Raw genomic sequence first — 22926 nt, 5'->3', positions numbered from 1 at the left:
AGTAGACTAGACTAATGTAGACTAAAGTAGACTAGACTAATGTAGACTAAAGTAGACTAGACTAATGTAGACTAAAGTAGACTAGACTAATGTAGACTAAAGTAGACTAGACTAATGTAGACTAATGTAGACTAGACTAATGTAGACTAGACTAATGTAGACTAAAGTAGACTAGACTAATGTAGACTAGACTAATGTAGACTAGACTAATGTAGACTAATGTAGACTAAAGTAGACTAGATTTATGTAGACTAAAGTAGACTAGACTAAAGTAGACTAAAGTAGACTAGACTAATGTAGACTAAAGTAGACTAGACTAATGTAGACTGATACTGGGTTTAAACTCAGGTTTAAATGATCTTGAAATATCTAAATGAAGGTGTTTCTGTGCTCTCAGTCCTCAGCGTTCTCTGACGATGACGAGGTGTTCATTCTGAACCAAACGCGCCCCGTGACTCCTCTGGTTCTCAACCCGGGTCACCGAGCCTCCTGCTGGGAAGTCTTCACCTACGAGCAGCCTGAGGAAGAGGAGGAAGACGAAGAGGAGGAGAAACAGCTGAACCTCCACCTGCCCACTCCTGAGGAGAGGATGAGGCAGCAGGCGGGTGCCGTCCCAGCTGACATCGTCCCCATCAACATCACAGGTAATAATAATAATAATACATAAAATGTTTATAGCGCAACAAAAAACATAAACTGTAGTCCTAATCCAAGTGTGAGTAACGTGTGTGGGTTGTTGATCGGGGTTTGAAAGCTAGAGTTAACAAGTGAGTTTTGAGAGTCCATGTTTGCTCTTCAGGAGAGAGTTTTGATCGTCAGGCCAGCTTTCGTAAAGTTGCTCCCAACACCGACTCGTTATTGAACCAACCGCGACTCCTGAACCGCCGGAAGACTGTCACCGGTATCCCAGACGACGTCAGGAAACTCGGTAAAACCAACACGGAAATACTCTTCTGTTATTGCTTCTCGTTCGTTATCCTAAATCTCACTCTGTTTCCAGACTCTCAGCTGGTCCTGCCGGGTCAGTACTCCACCGTGGGTCGACCCGCCTCCTGTGAATCCCCAAGGCACTCAGGTGAGGAGGTGAAGTGCCCATCGAGGAGGATTAGAGCCCCGAGAGGAAGGGGGATGTCCAGCCTCATGGCCTCCCTCACCTCCTCCCCCACCTCAGAGGTTTTCAGCCTCCCCCGTCAGGAAACCACCTCCTCCCTGAACTCTGAGGCCAGTGGAACCAGCGCCTCCTGCAGGACCATCAGCGCCTCCTCGTCTTGTTGCCAGGTCAGTCTAGGAGAAACAGACTGAACATTTGTTTTTATCAGAGATGGCAAAAGCACACACATCCTTTACTCAAGTAGAAGTACAGATACTCGTTACCAGAGAATAAGAGGTTCCTTATAATGCTTCATGTTTTCTTCTCCACTCCCAGGAGCTTGAAGGATTCCCCAACGCCCCCGCAGCCAGAGTCCTCCCCCAGTCTCCCTCCGAGTGGTCTCACCCCAGCGACACTACCCTTAACGAGTCTCCCAGTTCCCCTTCCTCCTCCTCCCACTACCGCTCCTCTTCCTCCATCGCTGAGTCTCAGATCAGCTACCAGGCCCTCTCCCAGAGCTCCAGCATCCAGAGCAGGGGAACGGACTGGAGCGGCATCGGCCAGGAGATGAGGTCTGTTTCTGGGGAAGATTGGAGCGGTGACCCCCTGCTTTCCTCCGGTCGCTCCACCCCTTCTGACAACACCTCAGAGAGAGTCGCCTCCTCCATCACAGATTCTCAGATCAGCTACTTTTCCCCGAGCTCCAGCATCCAGAGTGGCTTCACCCAGGAGGTGAGCTCCGTTTCTGGGGACAGTTGGAGCGGTGACCCCGCACGATCCTCCGGTCGCTCCATCGCCCGCAGTATCTCCCTCCGGAAGTCCAAGCGTCCTCCTCCTCCCCCGCTACGCTCCGACTCCCTGAGGCAGCAAAGGCAAGCTCGGATGAAACCACCGCGCTCCAGAAAAAACCCCATCTCCTCCCCCATCTCCTCCCCCATCTCCTCCCCCATCTCCTCCTCCTCGAAGGCCGTCCAAGACCCATGGGTGCCCCGGAGCAGCAAGCTGCGCCAGAGTGGGTTTAACTGTGGGACCGTCACTACTTTTGAACCCTTAACCTCCCCCTTTGAGGAGGTACCGCCTATATGCCTCCCCCATTCTCCCCTCCTCCCCCCTGGATCAGAGGAGGAGGGGTTTAGCCTCAACCCCCAGCCGAATGCCTCTCTCAGGATTCAACGTCTCGCCTCCCCCTCCAGCGGATACTCCAGTCAGTCTAACACCCCTACGCCCGGCACTCCCGTTTCCTCCTCCCTCTCCCCTTCCCCCCCTCTCTCCCCCCTCTTCCCTTCCCCCCCACTCTCCCCCCTCTCAGCCTTTTCCCTCCCCCCAACTCACCCCCTCTCCCCCATACCAAGGACCACCTCCAAGGTTGAAGGGAGGGCGAAGCCACCTGTGCCGGAGAGGAAGTCGTCCCTCATCTCCTCCCCCTTTTCCTCCACCTCCTCCCTCTCTTCTTGCACCTCCTTGGACTCTTCAGCTAAGCTTCCTCCCCCTCCTCCCCCACCTCCTCTCCCACAATGCACCTCTCCTTTGCCTCCCGTCTTTTACTCGCCAACTTTCGTATCTCCTCGACTTCCTGCTCCATCCTTTACCAACCTCTTTGCTGCTCTTCCTCCCCCGCCTTCATCTCTTCCTCCCCCACCTTCATCTCCTCCTCCTCCTCCTCCTCCTCCTCCACCTCCTCCACCTCCTCTCCCACCTTCTTCCCTCCCCCCTCCTCCCCCTGTTCCTCCTTCCTTCCGACCGCCTCCACCCTCCTATTCCTACTTTGCTAAACAAACCTTCAGCTTCCCTCCACCTCCAGATTCCCCCCCTCTTCCTCCCCCTTCAGAACTCTTGCGGATTGTTGACCTTCCTCCTCCACCTCCTCCCCCATCTACCTCCCCCCTCCCCCCACCAGTACTCCGCAAGTCTCCAAACCTCCCCCCTCTCGTCACTGCACAAGCTCTGCAGGGCGTCAAGCTTCGGCACGTCAAGGAATGCCTGCTAACTAGCATCATGCTAGCTGATTCTGCTAATGCTAAACACGAGCTACCTAGTAAAGAAGCCAATCTAGGCAGTGCTGTGTCGGCTAATGCTGATGCTAAACTAGTTGGTACTGGGACACAAAAAGCTGTCTGTGATCTTGATAGCAATGAAGCTAACACCATTAGGGATTTATTTGGAAATGCTCACCTTGATTGCCCAGCCAATGCTTACGTAACGGAGGCTGAACATGATAACTACAACCCAACAAAAAGTGACATAAGGAAACCCAACGATACGTCTTCTAATGCTAATCTTCAGAGCCCAAACAGCACTGTTGCTAACCAGAGAAGCTCTGAGCCTAAACCCCAAGATATGCAGTACACTGAACTGGAGAAGGAGCATTCAGATATGTATGCAACACTGGCAAACACTCAAGTCTTCACACCTGATAGTCCCTGGGTCAAAATGTCTGACGGAACTGACGAAGACCACACTAGAATAACTGTCCAACAACAGCAACAACAACAACAAGTCACGGATACAATGTTAGCAGACGCTATGCTAACTGCACAACAAGGAAACACTGATTCTTCATACTGGACCCTCTCTGGAGCAAAACAAAGAGAAAGTAGAACAAGCAAAGATGGCATGGAGACAAACAATAGGGATGATTCAGAAATGTGGAATGGTGCAGCTGATGGAGTTCCAACATCCTTTAGTGATTTACCACAGAATAATATAGTCTGTAATGAAGCTACCCAGAAAAACCCCCGCTCCCCGACGAAGCCGACTGTCCCAAAGAAACCTGATCTTGGCGTCCTGGGTCTCATGGCGTCCCCGGAGGCAAAAAGAAGACAAGTTGGGTTAAAGAGGCAATCCCAGCTTCCCCCTGATTCCTCACCTGTGCATAGTCCTCCCAACAGCAGCTCACCTTCACCAAAGCACTTGGCACAAACTACTGAAAGAACCACAAGTCCTGACGAATCAGTGACCCCTTCCAGCTCCCCCCAAAGGCAGAAACCACCGATTGTGCACAAGAAGCCAGATCTTTCCCCCGAAAGAATCAAACAACTCATTGAATTTGGAACTCACGGGGAGTCGTCCAAAGGGAACTGTGCCCCCCAGGAGGTCGTTGGTATTTCACAGACCATGGGTGCCTCAGGGATCGTGGAAACCACAAGGGCTAGAAACACTTTAAACTGCAACATGAGTACATTGGAGAACTGTGGTACATCAGGAACATGGGGAACCTTGCAGACCAGTAGAATATACGGACACTGTGATGCCTCAGGGATCATGGGACTCTCCGAGACTCAGAGTATCAAAGGGGCGACTAAAACTACTTTGGGGGGCTGTAGTACATCAGATACTATTGTCAACTCAGAGATCGTGGATAACACAAGGGCTAGAAACACTTTAAACTGCAACATGGGTACCTTGGAAGATTGTGGTACCCCAGGAGCATGGGGAACCTCAGAGACCAGTAGCACACGAGGGAACAAGGGCATCTATAGCCACTGTGGTGCCTTAGGATCAAGAATCATTTCAGAGACCTGTGGCACTGTGAGCACCTTGGGGAACCATTCTACCCCAGACATCACAGATACTAGAAACACTTTGAATAGCGCCATGGAGACAAGAAGCAACCTAGGAACAAATGGCATAAATGGGAACTTGGGACCCTCTGGAGTCATGGGTGTTTCTGCGAACCGGAGTCCCAAAAGGGTTCTTAACACTATCAATGTGACCATGAGTACTTTGGAAAACTGTGGTACGTCAGGAACCACAGGTACCATGGAGACCTCTATCAACCTAGGGACCATTGGCATAATTGGGTACTGTGACCCCTCAGGGGTTAAGGGTATTGCAGAGTACAGTGATATCAAAGGGGCTCCAAACACCATCAATGGTTACAGGGGTTCTTTGGCGAACTGTGTTACCTCAGAATCATGGGGTAACTCGGACATGTGTAGCTCCTTTGGGTCCATAAGCACCTCGGAGAACCGGGATACCTTAGGATCCTTTAACAACTTAGGGGCCATGGGCATCTCTAGGAACTGTGGTCTTTCAGGGGTCATTGGCACTGCAGAGTATTCTGGTATTAAAGGGGCTCCAAACACTATCAATGCAAGCATGAGTTATATGGCCAACTGTGGTACCTCAGAATCAAGGGGCACCTCTGAGACTTGTAGCACCCTGGGGACCATAAGCACCTTGGAGAACCAAGATACCTTAGGAACTTGTGGAACTTCAGAGACCTGTAGCAATGTAGGGACCATGGGCATCTCTAGGAACCTCAGTACCTCAGGAACATGGGGAACCTCATACCTTGGTTCTTGTAGTACCTTGGGGGACTCTGGGGCAAACGGAGCCACTTCCTTTCAAAACGGTGCCTCGGACCCCTGGATCCTCAACTCAAGACTTCATAAAGATGAGGACAAAACACCTCAGAGGATCATGATGACGTCATCGATGGCTGAAGAGGAAGAGGAGGAAGAGAGAGGGATGAAGACGACCACGATGATGATGCCAACAACCACCAGGAAAAAGGACAAATCGAGGAAGAGGAGGAAGAGGAGGGTGGGCCGACAACTGCTGATGAACGCTTCGACTATGAGGCGCTCCTACTCTTCCTCTTCCTCACTGTCATCGTCTTCGTCTTCATCCGACGACGAGCGGGATGTGGTGAAAGGAAGAACGATGCAAACAAGAGTGAGGATGACGACAGAGATTCCCCGCGCTCTGATTGGTCCAAGCAGCTGCTCCCTCAGCAGTGCGCTGTCCAATGAGAGCCTGCCTGGGGCGCCTTCACTTCCTGATCTCCTGATAGAGGAAGAGGAGAAGGACAGGAGCGACGAAGGCAGGACGACGACCGGAAAACATGAAGACGGTAAGCTCCATATTTTATTTTATTTACAAACGGCAATGACCTTAATCGTGTAAACGTAGAAAATAAATACTTCTCACCTTTAACTTTATTGATTTGTATACTATATTGTGTATGTTCTTTCCCACTATGACTAGGTTTGTCATTAAGTATGGTATTCCTGTCATGCTTTTTTTAAAAAGGGAAGCATGATTCCCACCCAAAGGAGTCTGAACTGTTGCTCACACTTGTACTCTTCTTTGAAACGTAAATAAATACTTCTCGTTCTCCCGTCCAGGCGATGTGTTCGTCACTGTTTCTGCGGATCAGATGTTCGTCTCCGATCGACCGCGAACCACAGAGGATCTGTTCACCGTCATCCACAGGTAGCACACGCACACGCACGCACGCACGCACGCACGCACGCACACACACATACACACACACACACACACACACACACACACACACACACTGCACACACACTTTTACTGTACCAACACATCCACCATGAGTCTGCTTCATCTCTCCTTTCACCTCTGTGGAGCAGTGCATTCTGGGAAGGCACAGAGTGAAGCCCAGCAGGTAAACATGGTGACTAAATGTGCGGTAGTTAGCGTTAGCTCGGTTTAGCTAGGTAAATATTAACCTGTCCCTTTCTAGAAGATTTTTAAAAGTGCCGTAAAAAATAATAAATCTGTAAAAGAAAAACTAAATAAATGTAAAAAAAACTAAATATTATGTTTAAAGGTAAATCATAAAAAAATATTAGTTTCAATTTTTTTATGTAAATGTCACTTTTTTCTCACGAACGTTTTTACCTTATTTTACAGATTTCTTATTTTCGTACGGCTCTTCTAGGACTCCTATATCTTTATTACCCTGTAAACCTTAGCTTCCTGTCCCTTTGTTCCCTCTCTTGTTTGAAGCGCCCTCTGTTCTCCATCTTCCTGGTTCCCCCTCACACATCCAGCCCCCATGGTCTGCAACATCCCTGTTTTCACCCTTAAGCAGTTGACCAATCACAACAGAGCCGGCCAGCTAACCAATCACAGCAGACCAGGCTCGGACGGAAAGAACAGGAAGTGACGGGTTTGTTTTCTGTCTCTCTCAGGTCTAAGAGGAAGATGTTAGGAAGACGGGATTCAGGAGATGATGGACGACTCTCCTCCTCTTCCTCCTCCTCTTCTTCCTCTTCCTCCTCCTCTTCTTCCTCTTCCTCTCCGGTCACCCCTACCTCCCTAAAGGGTCAGAGGTGGTCGAGGAGCGACAGCTTTAAGGCTCTCCTGCTGAGAAAGGGCGGTCGCTCTTCTTCTCGAATCTCTGCCGTTGAGCGTCTCCGTGTCCTTCCTATGTCCGACCACCAGAGGGCGGCAGAGCGTCACAGCAAAGCTGCAGAAACCCCAGATCTGTCCGGTTTAAACTCGCCGCCATTCGATCAGAACTTCTCCCTGATTGGGTTCGGTTGGGGGCGGGACCTCTTCCTCGCCTCCTCCTCCTCCTCCTCCTCTTCCTCTCCTCACTTCCTCTTCCTCTCCTCCTCCTCCTCCTCCTCTTCTCCTCGTCCTCGCTCCCTCACCCCCCCCTGCTCCTCCAGCCGGCATTTCTCCGCTCGCTCTCGCCTCTTCGCCGCCCCCATGACGGCCATCTTTGAAGGAGGAAGCGATGAAGAGGAGGAGGAAGAGGAGGAAGACGATGAGGTTTTTACGGACGTTTGAAAGGGCTTCTCTCGGAGCGTTTTACTGAATGTACGAAGCACATTTCTCTCTACGGAAGCCTGAAGAGGACATGGCTGTGATGACTTTATACTCTCACTTTATCACAGCGACCACGTATTTAGGTCCTAAAAAAATACTATCACTGAGTTGGGGAAGCGGGAAATATTCATATACATTTACTACTTATTTAAATATTTTTAAGATGTGTCATTTTTTTCTCAACCCTATAATCTCATTTTTTAAACGAATCCCCGTCCCTCAGCTGTTTTCCTATTCTGTAAATACGTCTCTTTATTTCTCATATTGTTATTTTACTGTTTTATTTTAAAGGTCACCCATTCTGCTAAATCCTCTTCTTCATGTCTCCTCTGCATCAACACGTGTCCCCTCTGTGTAAAGAGACTCTCTCTCAGATTTTGGCCACTTGATGATGTCATAACAATGTTTTGTCTTGTGTAACCATTCGCCAATCAGCAACCAAGGTAACCCCCCCCCCCCCCGTTATCACCTGAATCTCCCCCTAGAGCACCATTGAGTTAATCTCTCTTGGGGCTTTCACAAAAACGTGGTTCCAGGGCCGGTTCGGAGCTGGAGCTTGAAAAGCACCGGTTTTCCTATTCACACCGCTGCGGAGCCTTCTCTAAGCTCTGGAATCCGGTTCGTTTCAAGCACCAAAACATTGTCGGTCTAGAAGCAAGAACCGCTTACGTCGAAGGGGGGCGAGATTAACCTGAGCTAACGTTAAAGGTGAGTACGGCAAATACAAGTTGTTACAAGCAGTAGCGCTGAGCAAAGTGACTAGATTGCAAACACACACTTCCGACGTAGTCCCCCATTGTTGTTGTTGTTGTTGTTGTGAGCGCCGTAACGCCGTTGGGGAGAAAATCAGCGACGTAAACGGCGAAGTCATGACGCAGCAGCGGCAGCACCAGTCGGGCTCTGGGCGGTGTGAACAAAACGGGGGCGGAAAAGAAAAACCGGTTCCGAACCAGAAAAGCTCAAGAGGAGCTAGAACGGGAACCGCGTTGGTGTGAAAGCCGCATCAGAGGGGAGGGGCTCCTTATCTTCATCTAAAGCAGGGGTCGGCAACCCGCGGCCCTCGAGCCGCATGAGGCCCTTTAAGCCCTCTGCTCTGGCTCCCTTGAGCTTAGACAAAAATAAGAAGGAAATAAAATAAAAGTATTTGTAGGACTATTTATATTTTGTTGCACGGTGTAAAATGTTTCGTATCTTGTATTTTGAGGTGATACTGTGACACATAAATAAAAAACAAAACGGTTTTAATTAGGTCAACTAAAATATGCGTCACATCCTGCTACGGTCCCGCGCCAGCGCCTTTTCCTGCGGGTGAATAACCTGACCCCGGCTCGATGAGCGAACTATGGATAAATCAAAGAACAGTACCGGAGGAACACAGGATTTAATTCTGTGTGGACAGAGTTATATGCTTTCACAGCAAACGATGCTGGTTTACCGGTATGTTTGATATGTAGAGAGAAGTTGTCAAAGGTGCTGCAGCCTTTACGTATCGAGTAACAACACGGGAGAGGAAGACAGCTGACGATCTTCAGTCATAATTCAATGGGGTATGTAATTTATTTCAGAAAACACTTTTTGTTATATTCCATGGAATGCTCTTAACGTCCCGATAGCAATGAATATATTAAATGCTTTGACAATAAATATATACAAAAATTAATCTCTGGAAGCCGTAGCGCTGTAGAAAGCACGACCAATCATCTGAGCCGGCCCGGCTAAAGTAACTGGATGGCCTACCTGCCTGTCAGCCTTCCATCTGTGCACACATTTATCTCGTGCCCTCATTGGTCATGTGCGCGTTCGTGTGTGTTGGAGGAGGGACTCTGTAAGAAAGTCTGAAGGAAGAGGCATATTTTTTCCGGTTGTGTATTTTCAAATTCTAGGGCACTCGAGCTGGTTTCTCCATTCTTACCTACCCTACCTCTAACTCTTTTTAGGATGCAGCTCTATGTTTTATTTATTTCAAAGTGGGCCCATTTTAATAATATTTTTTTCCCCTTCAAATGTGCAGAGGACTCCCCAAGTGCTGTGTTTAATTTATTTTAAAGTAGGCCTGTGTATTATTTGTAATTCTCCTTATAGGAGTTCTTTGTTTCTTATTAGAGGTTAACAGTTTTATATAACTTAATAAATAGCCTAATAAATGCAAAAGAACTGTAGTTTTTGTCTGATATAACAATAAATACAAATACTTTATAAGCTATCAAGCTATGAAATATGTTTTGCGGCTCCAGACAAACATTTTTTTGGGGAAAAGTAGCAAAATGACTCTTTTGGTCAAAAAGGTTGCAGACCCCTGATGTGAATGAGGTATCAGAGGGGCGTGGGGAGGGGCTCCTTATTTTCATCTAAAGTAACACACAGAGAATTAGCACTTTTGGAAACAGGGCTGAAGCAGAGGGGATTATGGGTAATGCTGCAATGATCTGTTTGGTGTTTCAGCCAATCAGAGACAGGCTCTGGATATATCTGAGACCTGTGATATATTGATGAAGAGGAGGAGGAGGATAGGGGACCTTTAAAGCTGCTGAAGTATCTCCTATAATATTTGGATTTGTACTTTTTTATAGTAGAACAACAGGACGGTAGATAGAGACAATAGGGAGCATCTGTGTGCGGGGATCAGAAACATGTACAGGTAAATAAAAGAAACTGAATGCATTAAAGTACGTCACACCTGCACACACCTGGTGTTGTTCTTGGCTCTGTGTGTGTGTGTGTGTGTGTGTGTGTGTGTGTGTGTGTGTGTGTGTGTGTGTGTGTGTGTGTGTGTGTGTGTGTGTGTGTGTGTGTGTGTGTGTGTGTGTGTGTGTGTGTGTGTGTGTGTGTGTGTGTGTGTGTGTGTGTGTGTGTGTGTGTTTTCTTTCGTCACCATAACGTCTCTATTTGTTTTTCTTTTATCTCCTAAATCTCTCCTTCACATCAGACTCAGAGTTTATGAGTTTGTATAGAAAGTGTTTTAATCCTGTTTTCAGATGGGACCCTGAACGCCTCGAGGAGAAGCTGTCAGACTGTAATCCTGTTTAACAAATGATCAGTAAACTATTACTGCTACACAGTCATCTTTCTGAAACACACAGTTATCTGAAGCAGAGGGGAGGGTGTGGGAATTAAAGACTCATACGATAATAAATAGTTATTATTTATTTAATAAATACATTGTTTTTTATAATTGTTTGTATTCCTGATACATATATTACTTTTTAATTCAACATTTATTTTGCCATTTTATTACTTTATCCCTTTTTTGATTATAATTAATTAAATATATATTTGTTACTTGTGATTAATTAAAGGGAACAAATATTTTATCTTTTGAGACCCCATATTAAGTCGTTTTGTGTTTTTCTCTGGCGGGGGTCCAGGTCCCGCTGCAGTAGTAAGGGGGGGGCAGTAGTGTGGGAAAGTGAGCAGAATAAACAGCATTCCTCAGAAACCTGAACAAACAGAGGTAACTCAGGTAAACTCAGGTAATACCCTCATCATCTCTCAGGACTTTCTATCTGGAGAACAAATAAGGGCGCGCCGCTGAAACCTCTCAGGTCTCTGCAGGTCACGTGGTTCAGGTCTCTGCAGGTCACGTGGTTCAGGTCTCTGCAGGTCACGTGGTTCAGGTCTCTGCAGGTCACGTGGTTCAGGTCTCTGCAGGTCATGTGGTTCAGGTCTCTGCAGGTCACGTGGTTCAGGTCTCTGCAGGTCACGTGGTTCCGGTCTCTGCAGGTCACGTGGTTCAGGTCTCTGCAGGTCACGTGGTTCAGGTCTCTGCAGGTCATGTGGTTCAGCTCTCAGGTCTTTGCAGGTCATGTGGTTCAGCTCTCAGGTCTCTGCAGGTAATGTGGTTCAGCTCTCAGGTCTCTGCAGGTCACGTGGTTCAGGTCTCTGCAGGTCACGTGGTTCAGGTCTCTGCAGGTCACGTGGTTCAGGTCTCTGCAGGTCAAGTGGTTCAGCTCTCAGGTCTCTGCAGGTCATGTGGTTCAGCTCTCAGGTCTCTGCAGGTCACGTGGTTCAGCTCTCAGGTCTCTGCAGGTCATGTGGTTCAGCTCTCAGGTCTCTGCAGGTCAAGTGGTTCAGCTCTCAGGTCTCTGCAGGTCATGTGGTTCAGCTCTCAGGTCTCTGCAGGTCACGTGGTTCAGCTCTCAGGTCTCTGCAGGTCATGTGGTTCAGCTCTCAGGTCTCTGCAGGTCACGTGGTTCAGCTCTCAGGTTGGAAGGGCAGGTCTGGGCAAAGGAAACATGGGATGCATTGACTAAGGCCACGGAGACGAAACGGGTTGTATCCGCTACAGTATCGTATGGACGGTCCGTTCACACGAGGCCGTAACGGAACCGCGGAAACGGAGCCCTCAAACGATAACAGCTCCCAAGGTGATAGATCTGGGACAGATCTGCGGACGAAATGCTTTGGGGGGTCAAACAGCTCCATGTGTACGTCCTATACGATCATTTTCTGATAACGATGACGCCATAGCCCCGCCTCTCCCCACCTCTGCTGGATCATGGTCAGGAGCTACTGTCAGTAGCTCCTGACCATGCTACAGATGTTAGTGCAAAATCTACGGCTCCTCTACCACAACCATCAGCAACAAGTGGACATGGAGAACTACATGAACTACATGTTGCTAAATCCACCGCAGAGAATAACCAGAAGCGCAACCTCAGGCAAGGGGCCAGACTAAGATTGGTTCAAAAGACCTCATGAAAGACGACACACGAAGTGAGGTTACCCGGCCCGATCTGAACCGGAGTGGTGGTTTGTTACTGGACTTCTGTGCTAGTCATGGATTGCCCATAACAAACACCATGTTCGAACATAAGGATGCTCATAAGTGTACGTGGTACCAGAGCACCCTAGGCAGAAGGTCCATGATCGATTTCGTTATCGTATCATCGGACCTGAGGCCGTATGTTTTGGACACTCGGGTAAAGAGAGGGGCGGAGTTGTCAACTGATCACCATCTGGTGGTGAGTTGGGTCGAGTGGCGGGGGAAGCCTCCGGATAGACCTGGTAAGCCCAAACGTGTAGTTCGGGTGAACTGGGAACGTCTGGAGGAGGCCCAAGTTCAGGAGGCCTTCAACTCACACCTCCGGCGGAGCTTTTTGGGCATTCCTGTGGAGGTTGGGGACATTGAACCAGAGTGGTCGGTGTTCAAAGCCTCTATTGCCGAAGCCGCGGCAGGGAGCTGTGGTCTCAAGGTCCTAGGTGCCTCAAGGGGCGGTAACCCTCGAACCTCCTGGTGGACACCGGTGGTCAGGGAAGCCGTCCGACTGAAGAAGGAGGCCTTCAGGGATTTGTTATCCTGGGGGACTCCCGAGGCAGACGCAAGGTACTGACAGGCCCGAAGGGCAGCAGCCTCAGGCGTGGCCGAGGCAAAGCAGCGGGTGTGGGAGAAGTTCGGAGAAGACATGGAAAAGGACTTTCGGGCGGCACCACAGTTGTTCTGGAAAACTGTCCGACACCTCAGGAGGGGGGAGCAGGGAACCATCCAAGCTGTGTACAGTAAGGATGGGACGTTGTTGACCTCAACTGATGGAGTGTTAGGGCGTTGGAAGGAGCACTTTGAGGAACTCCTGAACCCGACAACTCCGCCCTCTATGTTAGAGGCAGAGCTGGAGTATGACGGGGGATCAACACCAACCTCCCGGGGGGAGGTCACTGAGGTCGTCAAACAACTCCACAGTGGCAAAGCCCCGGGGGTGGATGAGATCCGCACAGAAATGCTGAAGGGTCTGGGTGCTGAGGGACTGTCATGGTTGACACGTCTCGTCAACGTTGCGTGGAAGTCGGAAACAGTACCGAAGGAGTGGCAGACCGGGGGGGTGGTTCCCCTTTTTAAAAAGGGGGATCAGAGGGTGTGTGCCAATTACAGAGGCATCACACTACTCAGCCTCCCCGGGAAAGTTTACTCTAAGGTACTCGAAAGGAGGGTCAGGCCGATTGTCGAACCTCAGATTGAGGAGGAACAATGCGGATTCCGTCCTGGTCGTGGAACGACGGATCAGCTTTTTACTCTCGCAAGGATCCTGGAGGGGGCCTGGGAGTACGCTCATCCGGTCTACATGTGTTTTGTAGACTTGGAGAAGGCGTATGACCGGGTTCCCAGGGAGTCACTGTGGGAGGTGCTGCGGGAGTTTGGGGTGAGGGGGTCTCTACTCAGGGCCATCCAATCTCTGTACTCCCAAAGCGAGAGCTGTGTCCGGGTCCTCGGCAGTAAGTCGGACCCATTTCAGGTGAGGGTTGGCCTCCGCCAGGGCTTTGTCACCAATCCTGTTTGTAATATACATGGATGGGATTTGGAGGCGTAGTCGTGGGGGGGGGGTCTGCAGTTCGGTGGACTAAGGATTGCACCACTGCTTTTTGCAGATGATGTGGTTCTGATGGCTTCATCGGTCTGCAACCTTCAGCACTCACTGGATCGGTTCAACACCGAGTGTGAAGCGGCTGGGATGAGGATCAGCACCTCGAAATCTGAGGCCATGGTTCTCAGCAGGAAACCGATGGACTGTCCACTCCAAGTAGGGAATGAGTCCTTACTAGTGTTGCACGTGGTATCAATACTTGAAAGGTACCGCGATACCCTGCCGTTAAAAACTTTACGATTCCTCCGTTTCATTAGTATCGGTACTTTAAGAATCACGGGGGAAAGCACTGTTTTAATAAGAGCCGTGTGTTCAGCGCTCTGCTTCCACTCCCTGCACTGCAGCCGTGCCCACAGTCCCTCCCCTCCCAAGCACGCTCTAAGCCCCTCCCCTCTCTCGTGCACGCTCTAAGTGCCTCCCCTCTCCAGCACGCTCTAAGCCCCTCCCCTCTCTCGTGCACGCGGCCACGCGCTAGCTACCAGAGCATGTGAGAAAACTAAACGAGAAGCATGGCTGCAAGTGGGAGTGCAACTGCCGCTGCCCCTCGGCTTGTTGACAAAAAAGACGCCAGAAGCGAAATGTGGAAGTATTTGAGCGATATCTCTGACAGTAAGGGCAAGCCTCCGGACACCACGAGGCCTGTCTGTAGCACATGGTTTAGATCCCTGCAAACCAAGGGGGCCTCCGGACACCACGAGGCCTGTCTGTGAGACACGGTTTAGATCCCTGCAAACCAAGGGGGCCTCCGGACACCACGAGGCCTGTCTGTGAGACACGGTTTAGATCTCTGCAAACCAAGGGAGCCAACACATCAAACTTGGCTTAGCACCCGCCGACCGGCATCCAGAGCTGTTTAAAGAATTTAAAGAGAGACAGGTTAGCGAATGTGAGAGATAACATAATTACATCATGCTCAAGCCCATGCCCTCAAATCTAAGTCAAACAAGTTTAATTTATTTTGTGACAAACGAACGTTTTCGTAGTTTGACGAGGCAATTAATGGCACTGATAACTGTCTAATATCTTTTTAGCTAATTTACCAATTTACCATCTGCAATATACATTTTGTCAATAATTATTTATATTACTGTTACATGACATGTACATGTTAATAAAATATAAAAAAGATTATATTTTATAAAACAAAAAAGTTGTTTCAGATGATGCTTAATTTTATTTAATACGAATTCTTGTCATTTATTTTGTTTATTGTTCTCATTGTTTAAAAGTTTGTGTTATGGTTCTGGTGTGAAATAAAGCACAATAATTACATTTAAGACCGTTTCCCTTTTTTAAAGAAAAGTATCGAAAAAGAATCGGAATCGCAATTCTTGACTTGGTATCGGTATCGAAACCAAAATGTTGGTATCGTGACAACACTAGTCCTTACCCCAAGTGAAGGAGTTCAAGTATCTCGGGAGCTTGTTCTCGAGTGAGGGAACAATGGAGCGTGAGACGGGTCGGAGAATCATTTACATCACGTGTCACTTGTTAGACGCTTTTATCCAAAGCGTCTTACATACTCAATACTGTGGGCAATCCGACACAACGACATGCTGACTGCAGTGGGGTTTGAACCTGTTTGAACCCTGATCCGAACACCAACGCACAACCCACTGCACCACAGGTTTCCCCCCACGTCATGAAGGATGGGTCATGAGCGAAAGAACGAGATCGCGGATACAAGCGGCCGAGATGGGTTTCCTCCGCAGGGTGGCTGGGGTCTCCCTGAGGGGTAAGGGGAGAAGCTCAGTGGGCCGGTTGGATGCTACTCAATCGGATGCTGTTGGTGCCTCTTCATGTGGACAGTTATTGTAAATTGTAACCCCTGTAACGATGCTGTATGATGTCTTTTTTGTTGTTCTGTTGTTTTATGTTTTTATGTTTCATGTGGAATCTACTTGAGCAGGTCTCCCTTGAAAAAGAGACCAATGATCTGAAGGGACCCCCCAGTCAGAGCTGGTTGATGGGAAAGGAACGTTTGGGGCTCTCTGCTGGAACTGCTACCCCCGCGACCCGACGGAAGGGGAGAAGATGGAAGGATGGATCTTAAATAATTACATAAATATAATTGCCTTTATTTTAAAATTAAAAGGGTTTTTTTAATTAAAAAAATAGTCTTATTCCTATTATTTATAGTGTTTTATTTAAATGTTATAATAGAGTAATTTATATGCAGCTATATGTATATACAAAAATTGAATATATATTTTTTAATTTTTAATTATTTCAAAAAAGAAAATTGTGTAAATTAGCTGCAGAAAAAATCTGGAAATATAAAATAAAAATGCTTATTTTATTTATTTAAACTGCCACATGTACATTTATTTATTTGTATTCATTGTCTTTATTTTGTATTTGTAAACATTTATAACCATTCAAAAATAATGTGTTATTAATATTTCCACTGGGAGGGGGTGCTGCTCCTCCTTTGGTACGCGTGCACGTTAAAAGTCATTTTGCACGTGCACGCGCGCACCTCCTCCTCCCTCCTCCTCCTCGTGCACTTCCTGTAATTGGACTTTAACCCGCGCGACAGCATGATGCACGCGGTGGCAGCTGCTGCAGGAGGATGAGGAGGCTCTGAAGATGAGGAAGATGCGCCCGGACCCCGCAGCTCGGAGCGACAGTAACCCAGGATAACAGCTCCTTAACCCGGGATAACAGCTCCTTAACCCGGGATAACAGCTCCTAAACCTGCAGAGGAAACACAGACAGACACCTCCGAGATCCGGAAGTTCAGCGGGGAGCCGGGGAGCGAGAAGCCGGGAACAGTGCGCTCTGCCCGGGGAGGAGAGGCGCAGCGAGCCGCTGGAGAACCGCACAGGTGAGAGCAGGTGGAAACTTTAACTTTGATTAATCTCCACGAAACTTCCAGAGCTCCTTACTGACACTGAGACTGATCTTTTTTATATTGCAAGTTTTCCCACAGGTTAGGTTTTCATACGCAAAGGAGGCATTACGGATCAGTGAGAGTTAGGGAATAAAGTGTCTTTGTTTCCTCCAAAGTGAGAGAACACATGACACTCTCAGAGAGCCGCCTCTTCAAGCCACGCTTTCTTCACTTCCATCAACTTTGAGGAAATCTGATTCACATTTATTAAAGTTTATTAGTTTTAAATCTCATCCTCTAACTTTAGTAACACACTTAAAGCATCTAAAGATTCATTTGTTTAAAGTTTCATTAGAAAAACTCTTTTCTGCTGAGTTTCTGATCAAAACGAGGATTTATCAGAAAAGATGCAGAAAAGAGACTTGAACATTTAAACTAAACTAAACATGTTGTTTACAGTATTATATAATCACTCAAAGTAGAGAACTCGCCTGGAGCTGAAGGGGTGTGGCTTTAGAGCTCAGGAAACCAATGAACCAATGAACCACGCTCTGGAGTCGCTGTGTAACAATTCAATAACAGCGTTTCAAATGTTTGATATCTTTTTTGTAGAATGAAATATGATATATAAATGGTCTTCTCCTCCGGTGCGTCGGTTTGGTTTTAAGGCCCGAGAAAATCAATGAACCAATCAGTCACCGTCAGTATGGAGTCCCATCATGCCATAAGAGATACCTAACAGCTGTTCTCCTCAGGTGCAGCGATGCGCCTCCTTCTCCTGTCGTGGCTCCTGCTCCTCGTGGTCGCTGGTCGCTGCTCCGCGGCCCGATTCCTTCGGGGGTCTGAGGCCCAGCAGGGGCTCCAGGGGGCCCAGCAAGGGGTCCAAGGGGCCCAGCAGGGGCTCCATGGAGCCCGGCAGGGGGTCCACGGGCTCTCTGATGGACGCAGCGCCTTGCAGCTCGGCAGGGGGTCCAGGACCCGGGCGGAGGACGGGGGGGCGCTCAGCCGGGCGAGGAGCCCCCAGGGACCGGGTCAGTACCACCTGTAATACTTATACACATCATATCATTAATAACAATACATTTTAAATAACAAACATGTTGTTCTCACACTGCCTGTGCTGCAGCTCCTCTGTTCCCCCTCTGTCTGAAACCAGAGCTGCTCCGATTGGTTAGCTCGCTTAGAGATGTCCCGCCCCTTAGCCTATCACGTGCAATGTGTTGGAGCGCTAGCCAATAGGAGCGCAGGGCTCCACAGTTCACTTAAGGTCCTCTGCAGCAGGCTCCATTAGAGCGCACAGATGTCAACATCAGGATTAAATATTATTCTCCGGCTCGTCGACGGAACGTTTCAAGAAAGCATCAAAGAAACCGAAGCAGATTCAAATAGATTTATTTATGTGACTCCATTTAGATTTAAAGGCCAGTTTGGTATATTTAATTATTTCTATAAATATATATTGGTTTTAATAATTGTTTACTTTTGTTCTTTCTTCCAGAGGGGAACCCCAGAGACCCTCGACAGAAGGAGAGGTTCCTCAAACACCTGACAGGTGAGAGCTTTACACACACACACACACACACACACACACACACACACACACACACACACACACACACACACACACACACACACACACACACACACACACACACACACACACACACAAAATAAAATAATATCTTAAAATATATATTTATTTTAGATAAAGATGAATTTATATATTTTAATTAATTAATTGAACATTTTTTATTAATTTATATTTTATTATAATTAATTTCTTTATTGATTTTTTATTAATATAGCGTAAAATTAAATACAAGATAATATATTTAAAATATAAAAGAAATTGTAATTATATTTAAATCTATTTTAAATAAATATCAAAATATTATATCATTTAATTACATTTTAAAATGTATTTATTGATGTAATCCTTGTTTTTACTCCACACTGTATCCCACATTAGTATTTGTCCCCTCTGAGCCTCCGTAGCGAGGAACCTGCAGTCACAGAGAAGACTTTATCGTCCGTTTAGATCTCCACATCTCGATAACGTTTATTTAAAGACAGATTCCTGCTGTCCCATGTGCTTTGTGAATTGGTTATTCTGTAATTGTGTTCTGTGTCTTTAGTAAGATGCTTAATGAGATCAGCGTTCCGTCCTATCAGAGCGCAGCGTTTCTGAAGGTGTGTTTCCTCTACAGGTCCGCTTCACTTCAACCCAAAGTGCAGAAAACATTTCCACCGACTGTACCACAACACCAGAGACTGCACGATACCTGCCTGTAAGCACGCACACACACACACACACACACACACACACACACATACACACATACACACATACACACACACACACACACACACACACACTCTGTTATCGGTCTGATCGTGTCACAACAGCAGCTCTTGTGATTTCAAATCATGCATTCAGTTTATTGTGTGTGTGTGTGTGTGTGTGTGTCTCTCTCTCTCTCTCTCTCTCTCTCTCTCTCTCTCTCTCTCTCTCTCTCTCTGTCTCTCTCTCTCTCTCTCTGTGTGTGTGTGTCTCTGTGTGTGTGTGTGTGTGTGTGTGTGTGTGTGTGTGTGTGTGTGTGTGTGTGTGTGTGTGTGTGTGTGTGTGTGTGTGTGTGTGTGTGTGTGTGTGTGTGTGTGTGTGTGTGTGTGTGTGTGTGTGTGTGTGTGTGTGTGTGTGTGTGTGTGTGTGTGTGTGTGTGTGTGTGTGTGTGTGTGTGTGTGACAAGTCTCATCCTGTCTTTGATCTCCAACAAACTCCTGCAGCACATTGAAGGGAGCTGTATGTAATAATAAATCAATAATTACAGTTTATTTTTGTTGATGCTTAAATCTTTTATTTATTTCCTTTATTTCTTTTGACATAAAAAGCTTGTATTAAATTAAACTTATTTCTATGGAATAATTTGTAATCAAATAGAGAATTTATATTATGAATATTTGTAACGTGGATGTTGCTGACGTGGAAGTTCACATGATGTTGTCCTGGACCAGGTGTGTCTGCAGGCCACGTGACGTCGTCTGCAGACACGTGGCCTGCAGACACGTGGCCTGCAGACACGTGGCTTGTAGACACGTGGCCTGCAGACACGTGACGTCGTCTGCAGACATGTGGCCTCCAGTCTGCAGGCCACGTCACGTGTCTGTAGGCGATTTGTCTGCAGGCGATGTGTCTGCAGGCGATGTGTCTGCAGGCCACGTGTCTGCAGGCGATGTGTCTGTAGGCCACGTGTCTGCAGGCTACGCCACGTGTCTGTAGGCCACGTGTTTGCAGGCGATGTGTCTGCAGGCGATGTGTCTGCAGGCCACGTGTCTACAGGCCACGTGTCTGCGGGCCACGTGTCTGCAGGCCACGTGTCTGCAGGCTACGCCACGTGTCTACAGACCACGTGTCTGCAGGCCACGTGTCTGCAGGCTACGTCACGTGTCTGCAGGCCACGTGTCTGCAGGCTACGTCACGTGTCTGCAGGCCACGTGTCTGCAGGCCACGTCACGTGTCTGTAGGCGATGTGTCTGCAGGCCACGTGTCTGCGGGCCACGTGTCTGCGGGCCACGTGTCTGCAGGCTACGTCACGTGTCTGCAGGCCACGTCACGTGTCTGCAGGCCACGTGTCTGCAGGCAACGTCACGTGTCTGCAGGCCACGTCACGTGTCTGTAGGCCACGTGTCTGCAGGCCACGTCACGTGTCTGCAGGCCACGTGTCTGCAGGCCACGTGTCTGCGGGCCACGTGTCTGCAGGCTACGTCACGTGTCTGCAGGCCACGTGTCTGCAGGCCACGTCACGTGTCTGTAGGCGATGTGTCTGCAGGCCACGTGTCTGCGGGCCACGTGTCTGCGGGCCACGTGTCTACGGGCCACGTGTCTGCGGGCCACGTGTCTGCGGGCCACGTGTCTGCAGGCCACGTCACGTGTCTAGGCGATGTGTCTGCAGGCCACGTGTCTGCAGGCCACGTCACGTGTCTAGGCGATGTGTCTGCAGGCCACGTGTCTGCGGGCCACGTGTCTGCGGGCCACGTCACGTGTCTAGGCGATGTGTCTGCAGGCCACGTGTCTGCAGGCAACGTCACGTGTCTGCAGGCCACGTGTCTGCAGGCCACGTCACGTGTCTGTAGGCGATGTGTCTGCAGGCCACTTGTCTGCGGGCCACGTGTCTGCGGGCCACGTGTCTACGGGCCACGTGTCTGCGGGCCACGTGTCTGCGGGCCACGTGTCTGCAGGCCACGTCACGTGTCTAGGCGATGTGTCTGCAGGCCACGTGTCTGCAGGCCACGTCACGTGTCTAGGCGATGTGTCTGCAGGCCACGTGTCTGCGGGCCACGTGTCTGCGGGCCACGTCACGTGTCTAGGCGATGTGTCTGCAGGCCACGTGTCTGCAGGCTACGCCACGTGTCTGCAGGCCACGTGTCTGCAGGCCACGTGTCTGTAGGCGATGTGTCTGCAGGTCACGTGTCTGCAGGCCACGTCACGTGTCTGCAGGCCACGTGTCTGCAGGCCACGTCACGTGTCTGTAGGCGATGTGTCTGCAGGCCACGTGTCTGCGGGCCACGTGTCTGCGGGCCACGTGTCTACGGGCCACGTGTCTGCGGGCCACGGTGTCTGCGGGCCACGTGTCTACGGGCCACGTGTCTGCGGGCCACGTGTCTGCGGGCCACGTCACGTGTCTAGGCGATGTGTCTGCAGGCCACGTGTCTGCAGGCTACGCCACGTGTCTGCAGGCCACGTGTCTGCAGGCCACGTGTCTGCAGGCCACGTGTCTGTAGGCGATGTGTCTGCAGGTCACGTGTCTGCAGGCCACGTCACGTGTCTGCAGGCGATGTGTCTGCAGGCGAGGACACGCGTCATGTTTGCTCCTCTCTCTCTCGTTTTCCAGATTATAAACGATGTGCCCGTCTGCTGACTCGCCTCGCCAACAGCCCGCGCTGCAAAGACAGATGACACGGTGAGGTATTCATATCTGGAGGTATTTCTGCAGGAGAATATCTCCAAATCGGACTTTCTGTTCCAGCGTGGAAAACACAGAGAGCCTGAAGGCAACACAGAGAGCCTGAAGGCAACACAGAGAGACTCTCTCTTCATACATAAGGTGTGAAGAGAGGTGGGGGGGGGGGTCAAAAAGATAGAAAAACATTAAATACTAAATAAATCATCTGAAAATATTAAGAAAGATACTTTACTAAATTGAATAAAAAGTTACAAAATGAAAGGTTAAATAAATAACAAATAATTTATGTGCATATAATACATATGTATATTTTGGGTGTTCATAATTTATTAAAAAAATGTTTATTGTCTTAACATTTTTATATTTTTTAATTTACTCATTGATTTGTTTTTCTTTCTCTTTATTTTTTATTATTTGACGTATTTATTGATCTTGTTCTTCTTTTGTTAGCAGCGCCTGATGGGGATCTAAGTGAGGGCCAATCAGTAAAGAGAAGAAGAAGAGCCCTCCGACCAATAGGAACTCCTCTGAGGCGGCGCTGTTTCTACCAGCCAATAAGACGCGCCGATTTCTGCTCCCTGCCTACGGACACGTTTAGAACAGGGAAGAGGATTCGTGCCAAGTGTTCAACATTTTTTAATATCATCATTTTGAAAGTAAAAAGTCAGAATTCATTTGAAGAATATTTTTAATTATTTTATACTTCTGTACTTTTTAGTCTGAGCTCAAATACACTTCTTAAATCATTTGTAGTTAAATATAAGCGTTTCCCTCGTGGCTCTCCGTCTCGTCTGGAAGCTCGTCGGACGGAAAGAGGATTGTTATTTTTCTGAAGCTTCAGGATTTATTCTCCGGCTGAACCGAGTTGGACGTCTCCCTTTTATCATCAGAGGCTTCTTCTGGGCTTTTCTTTCTGACGTATTCCCGGTGCTCTCGGAGGACTTAATGGACAAAGCCTCGGATTGGACGTCAGCTGTTGAAGGTGTTTTACATGGTCATTCAAATATCTAATAATATTCCAGTATATTTATATTGTTTGAGGTGCCGCCATGTGCAATATGTACATACTGAAGAGGAATAAACACACTATGATACATA

At 48.4% G+C, this 22926-nt stretch overlaps 2 protein-coding genes across 4 annotated transcripts in view; both read left to right on the top strand.

Moving 5' to 3' along the window:
- Positions 1-10360, top strand: part of LOC307031168 (uncharacterized protein) — a 15050-nt gene extending 4690 nt beyond the window's left edge. For both annotated transcript variants that reach the window (XM_079668022.1, XM_079668021.1), the window contains 6 exons: positions 398-644; positions 800-928; positions 1001-1278; positions 1427-5945; positions 6220-6307; positions 7036-10360. In XM_079668022.1, coding sequence (XP_079524148.1) covers positions 398-644; positions 800-928; positions 1001-1278; positions 1427-5945; positions 6220-6307; positions 7036-7639 — 5865 coding nt within the window. In that variant the 3' untranslated portion in view covers positions 7640-10360. The remainder of the gene's footprint in view (positions 1-397; positions 645-799; positions 929-1000; positions 1279-1426; positions 5946-6219; positions 6308-7035) is intronic.
- A 5991-nt stretch (positions 10361-16351) lies between these two features.
- On the top strand, positions 16352-22926 carry LOC307031175 (uncharacterized protein). Of its 2 annotated transcripts, none has more exons than XM_079668036.1 (6): positions 16352-16861; positions 17623-17898; positions 18366-18419; positions 19075-19155; positions 21757-21825; positions 22282-22926. In XM_079668036.1, the coding sequence occupies exons 2-5, from the start codon at positions 17631-17633 to the stop codon at positions 21819-21821; spliced, it is 468 nt and encodes a 155-aa protein (XP_079524162.1). In that variant the 5' UTR covers positions 16352-16861; positions 17623-17630; the 3' UTR covers positions 21822-21825; positions 22282-22926. The 2 variants fall into 2 exon arrangements, with proteins under 2 accessions (XP_079524162.1, XP_079524163.1); XM_079668037.1 differs by having other exon boundaries at positions 22279-22926.

Source organism: Notothenia rossii (genome assembly GCF_949606895.1).
Source record: "Notothenia rossii genome assembly, chromosome: 3".
Lineage (NCBI taxonomy): Eukaryota > Metazoa > Chordata > Actinopteri > Perciformes > Nototheniidae > Notothenia > Notothenia rossii.
This window is presented reverse-complemented; position numbering and strand designations above follow the sequence as displayed.

Excerpts from the sequence above, each read along its gene's own strand:
- LOC307031175 (XM_079668036.1), top strand. The coding sequence starts at position 17,631 with ATGCGCCTCCTTCTCCTGTCGTGGCTCCTGCTCCTCGTGGTCGCTGGT. Across the intron at positions 18,420-19,074 it reads GTTCCTCAAACACCTGACAG|GTCCGCTTCACTTCAACCCA; the intron begins GTGAGAGCTTTA and ends TTTCCTCTACAG. Across the intron at positions 19,156-21,756 it reads AGACTGCACGATACCTGCCT|ATTATAAACGATGTGCCCGT; the intron begins GTAAGCACGCAC and ends CTCGTTTTCCAG.